This window comes from Balaenoptera physalus (genome assembly GCF_965194825.1).
Source record: "Balaenoptera physalus genome assembly, chromosome: 11".
In the NCBI taxonomy this organism is placed as follows: domain Eukaryota; kingdom Metazoa; phylum Chordata; class Mammalia; order Artiodactyla; family Balaenopteridae; genus Balaenoptera; species Balaenoptera physalus.
In genome coordinates this window covers 38,388,303-38,400,177 of record NC_138896.1, presented here as the reverse complement: position 1 = coordinate 38,400,177, position 11,875 = coordinate 38,388,303, and the positions used below count along the sequence as shown (strand labels likewise).

Genomic DNA, 11,875 nt, shown 5'->3' with positions numbered 1-11,875 from the left:
CTCACGGGCTCTAGAGCGCAGGCTCAGTAGTTGTGGTGCACGGGCTTAGTTGCTCCGCAGTATGTGGCATCTTCCTGGATCAGGGATCGAACCCATGTCCCCTGCATTGGCAGGCGGATTCTCAACCACTGCACCACCAGGGAAGCCCCGGAAGGGAGGAGTCTTAACCACTGGATTGCCAGGGAGGTCCCAGAATTTTTTAAATTTTTATTTTATTTTTTGGCTGCGCCACACAGCTTTCAGGGAGATCCCTGACCAGGGATTGAACCCAGGCCATGGCTGTGAAAGCACCGAGTCCTAACCACTGGACCACCAGGGAATTCCTTATACTCAATATTTTTTAATAAACTATAAAGGAAAAGAATCTGGGGGGACTTCCCTGGTGGTCCAGTAGTTAAGTATCCACTTTCCAATGAAGGGGACTTGGGTTTGAGCCCTGGTCAGGGAAATAAGATCCCACATGCTGCAGGGCAACTAAGCCCGCGTGACACAGCTACTGAGCTCGCGTGCCTCAACTAGAGAGCCCACGTGCAGCAAACTACAGAGCCCACGCTCTCTGGAGCCCCTGCACCACAATTACAGAGCCCACTCGCCCTGGAGCCTGCGTGCCACAACTAGAGAGAGAAAACCTGCAAGCCACAACAAAAGAGAAGCCCGCGTGCCACAACTAAGACCAACGCAGACAAGGAAAAAAAAAGAATCTGGAAAAGAATATATGTATACCTACATACATACATATATATATATATATATATATATATATATATATATATATATAACCAAATCACTGTACTGTACACCTGAAAGTAACACCACATTGTAAATCAACTATACTTCAATTTTTTTTTTAATTAAGAAGAAGCACTTAGGGGCTTCCCCGGTGGCGCAGTGGTTAAGAATCCGCCTGCCATTGCAGGGGACACGGGTTCGATCCCTGGTCTGGGAAGATCCCACATGCCGCGGAGCAACTAAGCCCGTGCACCACAACTACTGAGCCTGCGCTCTAGAGCCCACGAGCCACAACTACTGAGCCCATGCGCCACAACTACTGAAGCCCGCGCGCCTAGAGCCCGTGCTCCGTAACAAAAGAAGCCACTGCAATGAGAAGCCCACGCATCACAATGAAGAGTAGCCCCTGCTCACCACAACTAGGAAAGCCCACGCACAGCAACGAAGACCCAACGCAGCCAAAAATAACTAAATAAAATAAATAAATTTTTAAAAAAAAGAAAAAAAGAAAAAGCACTTAACAAGTTGGTAACAGGTGAATTTTAGAAATGGACAATAACTTAGAGCCATGGTTCTTGACTTGAGGTAGTGAGATGTCAGAGTAATTTCTGTATTTGGAATCCTTCTGTTCGCAAGTGACAGGAAAAAAAACCAACTCAAAGTGGCTTAGGCAAATCAGGGGAAGAGGTAGGGAACATGTATGTTCAAACAACTTGGAATCTCACAAGTGGAATTGGGTTCAGGGCTTCTTAAACAAGAGCTTTAGAGCTCCTTATTCCCCATCTCTCAGCTCTCCCTCTCTTTAGGTTGGGTCCACTGCAGGCTGCTTCCTCCCTACTAGAAGGAGGATGGCTGGCAGGTTCAGGACCCCACTAGTCGGAGGAAAGGAACACACCTTTCTCTGGCTGGCCTAGCAGCAGCGCTGGCAAGATAGCTAACAGTTCATGGAATTAATACTGTACATCAATAATTTCTGCTGCTCTTATACATTTATATGGGCATTTTTGGCAGTGTACAACTTGCAGAGCCTTAAATTGGAAGGGTTTCTGTAAAAAAGATAATAGATTATGGCTATAATGCAGCTAATACAGAACCTGATGATAAAAAGTTAGCCCCAGGAAGTTATCCTTAGAGTTCAAATTTGCAATCACTTTAACCAGAAGCCCTAGCACAATTTTATGGCTTGTAAAAAATATGGAAAATGAAAATTGTTAAAATCTTACATTCTACACTTAGATTGTGGCTATTAAAAATTCTAAAATTACTGTAATTTCTAAAGTTACAAGTCCCATTAGCTGAAGGTCTGATTGGATTAGTCATCCATTCCTGAACTAATGGGGGTGGGGCAGGCCACCAAGAACCAGGATGATTTAATTAACTAGGGGTGCTCATGTCTCTACCCCTAAAAATGTGGGGTGTAGGACCCAACCACACCTAAATCAATAACGTGGTCTACTGTGAGGATGGTAGTTCCTCAGAGAAAATCAAGAGATGTTTGTTTACTACCACATATGATCCCCATTCTTTGTCCAAGAAATTCTGCTATGTCCCGTTGAAGCTTCCTATGGTTCTAGGGTCTAGACAAGAGTGGTTGGTTGGTGGTCGAATAAATTTAAAGGAACATTAAAATATTCCATAATTTAAATGGATAATTCACTTGGCTGCAGTTACTAGAAGACAGAAAGTGTGTGTGGATGGCCAGAGGAGGTTCAAAACGTATTTGAGAATACAGTTGGAGGGATTAAGAGTGCTCCATTGAGGACTGCCCTGGTGGCGCAGTGGTTAAGAAACTGCCTGCCAGTGCAGGGTTCGATCCCTGGTCTGAGAAGATCCCACATGCCGCGGAGCAACTAAGCCCGTGCACCACGACTACTGAGCCTGCACCCTAGAGCCCAAGAGCCACAACTACTGAGCCCGCATGCCACAACTACTGAGCCCACATGCTGCAACTACTGAAGCCCATGCGCCTAGAGCCCGTGCTCTGCAACAAGAGAAGCCACCACAATGAGAAGCCCGCGCACCGCAACAAAGAGTAGCCCCTGCTCGCTGCAACTAGAGAAAGCCCACGCGCAGCAACAAGGACGCAACACAGCCAAAAATAAAATATAATAAGTTAACAAAAAAAGAGTGCTCCATTGAAAGATGCATGCTAGACTAGCATCCTATGCACAAACAACAACAAAAACAGGAAAAATGGTGGGAAAGAATGGGATACTTTGGAATACTAAAGAATGAAATGTGAAAAGAACACAGCATTTTTTTGAGCAAATATTGTGCCAGCTGATTTACATACATCATTTCTTTTAATTAATTAAATAATTAAACAAATATGTTTTGATCACCTGCTGTGTCAGGCTTGTTTCCAGGTCCTGGGGATGCAGGTGTGACCGCAATAGACCAAAGTTGAAGTTCCTGTGAGGGTAGACAGCACGTAACAACCCTGCATTGATCTTGAGAGAGGGTAAGGGACTCTTCTCCAGACACTTTAGCAGTAAGTAGCAGCAGTACTGTGGTCCAAATCTAGGACTGTCTGACTTCAAAAAGGGTTCGCTTTGATAGAAGGAAATAAAAAGAGGAGAAAAACTTACAGAGCAGGAGGGGAGCAAATCAAAGCAAATATAAGTGAGCCAGAAGAGAAAAACAATTACAGAAGGAAAGAAAAATAGAGAAACAGAAAGGTTTTGCTAGAATCCCTCACCTGGGAAACACCCCAGGGAAGGCCAGCTCAGGGCCTGGCTCACCGTACTGCAGTTCCCATTCTCCCTCTTTCCTTGGGAGTATGAAATCCCCATTTTACAGGTGTTAAAACTAAGGCTCAGAGGCATTAAATCTTTGTATTTTTCCCCCACTATGGATAAACCTTTTACAGGCACAATAAGAGAATATCTGGGAGAAACAAAACAAGTAAATAATTGGTATATCTTTCAGCTAATGGTGGAAAAATACAAGTTATCGTTTCTCTTGAAAGCAGATTTAAATAAGTTTTAGCAATAAGTCAGACTCCACTGAAAGAGGGTAGGGAACACCAGGCAAACTTCCTAGCTGAACTCACTGTTCCGGCGAAGGAGATTTTGGTGATTTTTCTGACACCATCGCGGTATTTCTCTCCCAATAGTTAATCTTGTGGCTCGGTTTTTTTTAGGTGAAGTGGGAAACACAGGAAGGTGTGAGTGACCCATGGACCCCACCCCTGCCCCCGGTGCGGGGGTGGGGGGGCTGAATTTAAATTCAATCTTCTTCAGGAACTTCCTTGTACTTTTATTTGCTAAAGGTGACAGTTTCCGCATGGCCTGACCGGTCTCATTTGCGTTTGCGTTTCTATTAAACATTTCAAGAGTCCAGGATGATGCGCCATCGTCTCCGCCAAATCCTGCAGTTTGGGTGAGGGGTGGGAAACCAGCCAGAGTTCGGCGGACTTCCCACGTTTGGGCTTTTCCCTAAGTGTGGGACCCCGGTGGGCACAATCTGGTGACAGCTCGCTCACAAACAGCTCCTTGACCTTGGGAGCAATTCCGAAGCACGTTTGTGAACGTGACGGTCTCAGTTCCAGCCTCACCGCTCACGAGGATGAAGTAATCAGTGAATTCATCTAATACTTTAAACTTATTAGGAGCAAAAGGCTCTATCAGTGTTTGGGAGTGACGGCGGAGGTGTTATTAAACCCCAGCCTATTTGGATGTGAGGGACAGGGGACTGAGAATAACTCAAAGGTCAGCAACTGGGGAATTACACCCGAGGGAGCTCCGGGCCTGAGACAACCTGAGCCCGACGCAGCCTGCCTCCACAGACAAGGCGGTACAACCAGAGCGCGCTCCCAGCAACCGCTGTTCTCGCTGAGTTTGTAGCCATTACGTCACAGCCTCCTCTGCCCCTCATTGGGCGAGCCCGTCCAGTCATGTGACTCCAGCATGGCGTATAAATAAGGGCGAGGAGACGGTGCTGGTCCGCCATTTCGTGGACGACGGGTGTGGGAGAGTATCTGTGGGTGCCAGGCGCGAGGGGACCGGGAAGACCCAGCCGAGGGTGTGTGGATTTGAGTCTACGCGTTTCTAACCCGAGATCTCGGTAAGTGACTAGCGACTAAAGGAATGAGGTGGGAAATGGGCCTTAACGGGACCGAAGTGGGGCTAGGCCCAATGGCGGCGCCAGATTGAGACAAAGAGACGCTGCCGCCATTTTGTGACGTTCAGCACGGGGCGGTGGCGGGGGCTCCCGGCCCCTCAGAGGATATATCCAGGTCTCAAAGTGGAGGTGTTTTTAACTCTTCACTGGGGGCGTGAACCGGAAAGTGAGATTGCCCGAGAGTTGAGGCGAAGGAGGACTCGGTAGTCCGTCGTACTCCGGGCCGCGGCTTTTCAATTTATGGCGCCTTTTTTTTTTTTTTTTTTAGGCCCCGCGTTTTCTTAGGTAGCTTCTCGTGTTTTTTTTTTTAAGTCAGTAATCAAGATTGGGCCTTTCGATCCATCCCTAGTAAATGATTGCTGTACTCATCTTCATTTTTATGTTCTTTTAACTTTTTATAGTCTGAACCCAATCACTTTTTTTTTTTTAAACCGCTCTTCCTTGAGCTGTTTTGTTCTTGTAGCTCTTTACCTTAATACGTAGGCCTGTAACTGGTCACGGTAAAGTTTTTGGAAAAAGGAAAAGAACCCATTCCCCGGCAATGGTTTGGTCTCAGAACTCTCCTGGTTGCAGGGTGGGGTCACACAAATAGGATGTGTCTGGACTAGTTTTTTTAATTGGATAAACCCAGAGAGAGAAGAAAGTGGTAAAAGCTCTTGAGCTGAGTTCTTAGACAGGCTGCTTTTTTATGCAATTGATACTGGCCTACAAATTGATTAGATTCATTGCTGAGACGACTTCTTAAGTATTTAAGATTTATCAAATGTAAGCCCCCTAAGTGCCGTAAATTCTTGTATAACAAATAACTTTTTTCCCCTGAGGTGGAATTAACGTAAGATTCATTTTAAAGTGCACAATTCAGAGGTATTTAGTACATTCACAATGTTATGCAGCTATCACCTCTCTAGTTCTAACGCGTTTTATACCCGCTAAGGTGACCCGTACACATAAGCAGCCACTTCCCTTTTGCCCTGTCCCCTTTTCTTCCCCCAGCCCGTGGTAGCTACTGATCTGTTTCTGGATTTACTCATTTTGGATATTACACATGCATGGACGTAATACGTGCACTTGTGTGTCTGGTATCTGTAACTTAGCATGCTTTCAAGTTTCATCCACGTTTGTAGCATTTATGGGTACTTCATTCCTGGATAATCCATTGTATGGATAATACATTTTGCTTATCCACTTAACCTGTTGCTGGACATTTGGGTTAACATTTTTTGGGTGCTGAGAATAGAATGAGGTACATCTTTTAATAACAAGTTTGTCTTGCTGCTTGAGGAATGAAGCTGGTTAACTTTTGGCCTGTGAAGGCACATTAGTATCACTTTTTTAGTGGTTGTCTTCAGCGAGTTGTATTTGCTTTTGAGTAGGTTGTCCTACTTTTCTAGGTTTTTTTTTTTTTTTTTTTTTTAAGATTAATTTGAAATAGGTAAAGTCCTTAACTCAGTTTCCACTTTGTGGTAAATGCTCCGCCATTGTGTTGTTTCCCCTCACTTTTCAAGGAGGCGTCTTTTTTTTTTTTTTCTTAGGCAATTTGTGCTGGATTCTGTGCAGTTATCAGTAACTGTTGCAAGGGTAGTGCTTTTAGGTTTTGGGGTTTTAGTTAGTATTTTTGAATTCTTTTTTAAGGATCTGTTTTTCACTGTGTGGATTATGATATTTTGGGGTTTTTTTTGTTTTTTTACAGAAATGCATCGTGATTCCTGTCCGTTGGACTGTAAAGTTTATGTAGGTAATCTTGGAAACAATGGTAACAAGACTGAATTGGAACGAGCTTTTGGCTATTATGGACCACTCCGAAGTGTGTGGGTTGCTAGAAACCCTCCCGGCTTCGCTTTTGTTGAATTTGAAGATCCCCGAGATGCAGCGGATGCTGTCCGAGAGCTAGATGGGAGGTAATTTATTGATTAATTTATACTAATGATAAATAACGTTGATTGTGTTTTAATATTTAAAATCTCTAGGATACGTGGCTTTTAGATGGCTTCTTGGCTATCTGAAATTGATGTTACTGGAGATTTACATAAACCTTTTTTGGCAATCAAAGGAGTGAACAGTTTTAGTGTAGATACCTAGGAAAAGTTTCTTTTTATTCAGTTGGCCATGGAAGAAAATAATTTTAACGGTCAGTTCTTGGTGGGTGGATAGCTGCATATGGTTGAAACATTTTAATCTAAATGCACCACAAAGCATCAACTGTGTTGTCACCTTTGAATTGTTTCTAAAATAATTGTGGAATCAGACACTTCTCTTATGGCCACAAACTGATTGTAGGTGGATGATGGTTACGTGGGTTTATTGTACTGTTATCTTTTACATGTTGGAAATAATTTTGTTTAGGAACTGGCTCGTACAGTTATTTTCATTTGCATTTACAATGTTCTGTTAGCTGGCTGATAAGCAACACCTGAGTCTTAACAGTGAACAGGTGTTGCCCTTCTCCTTCCTGGCATTTGAAAACCATTGGATTTCATGAAAACAAGGAAAATAATCGTTAAGAGCCAAAAATTAAAGGGTCTGAGAGTTGGCTGTAAAGCTGTATAAAAGGTCATTTATCTAAGCAGGTTACAGAAACATTTTTCCAGGGCCCCACCTCTTGCCAGTCACTGTCCACATATGGTGGATTATCTAAACATAATGGTTGTGGACCAATGAAGAGGTGGGAAATAACTGTCTTTTTTTTTTTTCCCCTCCCCTCCTGTTCTCAATTGCAGTTTCTTACGTGTCAAGTATTGTGTGTGATGATTGAGGGGAGAGGGAGATGTAAAATGGCCAGAATGCTTCTGGCTTTCTTACTGCTATTTACCTGGCGGGGGGGTTGGGGAGGAGGGGAGACCAACAGATACATAGTGTATAGTAAGATTGGTAAACAGTTGCTGCAGCCTCAAAGGAAGAAGTCAAAACAGGATGTACAGATGAAGTAGTTGTGGGAGGATGAATCCAGGGGTTTTCACACTTAAATTGCACCTTTTATCATTGAGTCCAATGATCAGACTAACGGCAATAAAATGTAAGGAAGTTGGTTTCCTTTACTAGAAAAAATAAGGGAACTAAAATTTCCTTTGGTATTAAGGATTCTGCAGACATTAAGATGTATTTTTTGCAAAGAAGCTAATTATAGGAGTGGGGTTTTTTTTTTTCCCTTGCTTTAATATCCTAGAAAGTCAGTTGGGCTGCTTTAAATTTAACGTTTCTTCCCCTCCTAGAACACTATGTGGCTGCCGAGTAAGAGTGGAACTGTCGAATGGTGAAAAGAGAAGTCGAAATCGTGGCCCACCTCCTTCTTGGGGTCGTCGCCCTCGAGATGATTATCGGAGGAGGAGTCCTCCACCTCGCCGCAGGTACTTAGAGAGAGCGTGTTTAGAGGTATTGGTGTAATGGAGTAGCTAATAGGAGCAGGTATTTCTCTTAAAGTTTGTTGGTGGGTTTTAAATTTTGAAGAATCAGGTTTTTATGAAACATTTGCTGGGTGTAGTTTGGGATATGTGAGTTGTGCTGAGTGTTGGCTTGTCTTTAGGTCATTGTTCATGTTGGTAGTCAGTAACTTCTATCTTGGATCTATCTTCTAGTTCATCTTCTAGTTGCATCTTTCCAAGTCTTCCCTTATACTTCAATTTAGGCCTTTTTCCATTTCTTGACTCCATAATGACAAACATTACATTCAACTCTAGCTCTTCACAAAAATGTGTTTTCTGTTAGCACGATTGTAATATTTATCAAGCAGGCAGCTGTTTTAATGTTACAACTGGTAAAGTAGAAATCATTCTGAAACTAACTTAAGTCACTGACCAATAAAGGGGGCTAAAGTAATCCCAGTCATCTGTTCTTCAAACCCAAATAGGAGAGAATGCAGTTTTTTTTATAATTGAAAATGGCATCATTCTTGGACCAGGCAGTATTGTCTGGATGCTAACTCCACATCTCCTCAAACCTCCAAAATAGTTTCTGTAGGACTGAATTTACCTCTTACAGGTGAGTGAAGTCCTAGGAGATAGGAGTTCAAAATCTTGCCCCTTTTGCTGTTTTGAAAAACAAAACAACACACTGTTGCCCATCATAATAGAGTATTTGTTAGCTAATAGATGGTTGTACTGATGGCTTGTTTTTCATTTTTTTTTTGTGCTTTTTGGTCCATCTATTAATAAAAATGAACCCCGTTACAGAGTCACCATCATGTCTCTTCTCACCACCCTCTGAGTCTGCATTAGCCAGTCAACTAGCCCTTTCAGCGTCATGTGACCAGCGCGCCCCATTCAGCTTGGCTGGTGTCGTTTCACATGACCCAGGCATGGCCAGTCGTCAGGTTGCACCGCCCTTTGGTTCCCGAGCATGCTGTTTTCTCTCAGCCTTCTCTCCAACCTTAACCAAATCGGCAGCAGCCACCTCGACCGCCCACACATTCCTGGCCAATCAGCTCAGCTGTTTATTTACCAAATGTCTTCACAACAACTACAGCAGCAGCCTTCGGCTAACAAAAAAGCAGGAAAAATCCACAACACCCCCTTCGCCAACCAACTAAATCCAACGCAACATCTGGCAAAACCTTTTCAGCAAATTCTTCCTGGCCGTCAGTCCGGCAGCCTCACCTCACCATTTCTAGCTTGTTGAAACCCAAAAACTAGTAAGTTTTTCCTGCTTATACAGTTTACTGCTGGTTAAAATAAGGAGTAAGCGGCTTAAAGTAATTCTTTTTTTCTGGATCAAAGGCTGGCTGTGCATAATTGAATGGTAACGTACATATATATATTGCTTGAATAAAACTTTTAAGGGTGATAGGGAACTCATAATGTAACTAGACCTTCAAGTGAAACTTATTTGCATGTGTGAGATGCCAAACTAAAAATTTTAATAACTCTAACAGATTTAGCTTTCCTTTCTAGCAAAAATTTGTTGAATCCTATCACCTTTAAATGGTTTTACTAACAGTTTTCAAAATTTTTAAATTATGGGGGTGAAGTGGGCCAAGCTAAGGTAATTTTGATAAGCCTAAACACACTCTTAAATGTGATGATCACAAATGCAGTTCTAATGTAGCACTTAATGGCATCAATATTTACACCTAGCGCGTTTTCACAAAATTACACTATCCACCTGGTACCTAAGTCTTGTCATGGACTTGCAGGTTTGCATGGGTTCCAAATACTGGTTTATGGTACTGTTTTTGGAACTACTTGTGGGACTACATTTTGGTGTGGTGTTTGGGTAGTGAAGTTAGTTTGACATGAAGTTTTGCATTGGACAGATCTGCTGTGAAGCATTCTTTGTTAAAGTGAATCCATGGTTGGAATAGCTGCTTTTCACTTGAGCTTTTGGTTCCTTAATCCTTCTGTGCCTTTTTTTTCTTTTCTTTTTTTAAAAAAAAATTTTTTTTTATTTTTTGGACGATGGGTGCCAGTTCTTCGGCACATTCACTGGGCCCAACAGTGAGATTGAAAAGTTGGGAAATGCCTCACGCCATAAATGCTAATTGACAATTGGCCTAATTTTCCTGTTTTCTGCTTTTAGATCTCCAAGACGGAGAAGCTTCTCCCGCAGCCGGAGCAGGTGAATAACCTTTTTGGGGGGCCATATTCTCAGAAGTGGGAGTGTTTGTGCTATTCCTAAGCTGTTTCCCACATGACTTGGTTAATGGTGATAGACCTTGACTTCAGTAATGAATCAACTGGCATAGCTTTTAGCTTTCAGAAACTTCTCTTAGAAGTATTTGTTGTGTATAATCCTGAACGGCCCTGTTTTTCTTTTCCCTCTGACTTCAGGTCCCTTTCTAGAGATAGGAGAAGAGAGAGATCACTGTCCCGGGAGAGAAATCACAAGCCGTCCCGATCTTTCTCTAGGTCTCGTAGGTAAGATCTTCAATGACCTGAGCCATTTAAGACCTTGCATACATAATGTATTAAAAGCAGAAATAGGTCTTCTTTTAAGCCACTTGGATAAAAATTTTACAACTTTTTCCCATAAAAATCTTTTGATGAAGTTTTGTCAGTGTAACCGAGTTACAGGTGTAACTTCTGTTTTTCTGTTTATCAGCCGATCTAGGTCAAATGAAAGGAAATAGAAGACCAGTTTGCAAGAGGAGTGGTGTACAGGAAGTAACTTCATTTGACAGGAGTATGTACAGAAAATTCAAGTTTTGTTTGAGACTTCATAAGCTTGGTGCATTTTTAAAATGTTTTAGCTGTTCACATTTGTTTGTCTCTTGGAACAGTGACACATAAAGGTGTAATTCTCTATGGTTTGAAATGGATCATATGAGGCATGTAATATCAAGAATTGTTACTTTACAATGTTCCCTTAAGCAAAATTGAATTTGCTTTGAATTTTCAGTCTTGCATAGACTGATAATAAACCTCTTAACTCCTGCCCAGCTAAAGTGTGATGTTTAATATTACGGAAACAAAACTGGCAAAAATTGAAAAGACTCTGTAGCTGGGATATGGTATGCAGCTGTAGTTAAGCAGTCTTTAAAAGCTGCTGTGAACACAAGCCAGCAGGTAAAAATTAAAGCTGCACCCTTAAACTAGATAAGAGGTCTAAAAATTCCACTAGTCTTCACACCGGACAAGAGGTTGTCCAGTGGGTTTAGAATCTAAGAAGTTTCAAGAAAGTTAGTTTACCTTTGCTTTAGGTCGTAAGTTCCTTCTGTGATTGCTGTATATGGATACATAGCTCTTTGTAATATTATTTGGAAATTTGAGACTATTCAAGATACCCATGTCCTGCCAGTTTAAGGGTACATTGTAGAGCTGAACTTTGAGTTACTGTGCAAGATTTTTTTTTTCATGCTGTCATTTGTAATATGTTTTGTGAGAATCCTTGGGATTAAAGTTTTGGTTACAAATTGTTGTTTAACCTGAAAGCCTGTTTTTCCTTGCAAAACTAAAATCTGAGCTTGGTACCAATCAAGTCCAGGTATAACATTCCTGTTGGAAGCCATACTTACATTTTCTTGTAAAGTGCTTTTGAAAATAAAATATTAACATAATTGTGTAATAGTTGAACCCACTATTACCATAGTTCTTGT

General features: G+C 42.1%; 1 protein-coding gene and 1 long non-coding RNA gene across 2 annotated transcripts; one reads left to right on the top strand and one right to left on the bottom strand.

Moving 5' to 3' along the window:
• Nucleotides 1-738: 738 nt before the first annotated feature.
• On the bottom strand, nucleotides 739-4,559 carry LOC309637696. The gene is made up of 2 exons (XR_014250761.1): nucleotides 3,782-4,559; nucleotides 739-3,141 (listed from the first exon to the last, which is right to left on the bottom strand). It is a non-coding gene; the product is annotated as an uncharacterized lncRNA (long non-coding RNA).
• A 97-nt stretch (nucleotides 4,560-4,656) lies between these two features.
• Nucleotides 4,657-11,697, top strand: SRSF3 (serine and arginine rich splicing factor 3). The gene is made up of 6 exons (XM_082412689.1): nucleotides 4,657-4,794; nucleotides 6,542-6,749; nucleotides 8,061-8,195; nucleotides 10,360-10,398; nucleotides 10,611-10,697; nucleotides 10,882-11,697. The coding sequence occupies exons 2-6, from the start codon at nucleotides 6,544-6,546 to the stop codon at nucleotides 10,907-10,909; spliced, it is 495 nt and encodes a 164-aa protein (XP_082268815.1). The 5' UTR covers nucleotides 4,657-4,794; nucleotides 6,542-6,543; the 3' UTR covers nucleotides 10,910-11,697.
• The last annotated feature ends 178 nt before the right edge of the window (nucleotides 11,698-11,875 follow it).

Excerpts from the sequence above, each read along its gene's own strand:
- SRSF3 (XM_082412689.1), top strand. The coding sequence starts at position 6,544 with ATGCATCGTGATTCCTGTCCGTTGGACTGTAAAGTTTATGTAGGTAAT. Across the intron at positions 10,399-10,610 it reads TTCTCCCGCAGCCGGAGCAG|GTCCCTTTCTAGAGATAGGA; the intron begins GTGAATAACCTT and ends CTCTGACTTCAG. Across the intron at positions 10,698-10,881 it reads TCTTTCTCTAGGTCTCGTAG|CCGATCTAGGTCAAATGAAA; the intron begins GTAAGATCTTCA and ends TCTGTTTATCAG.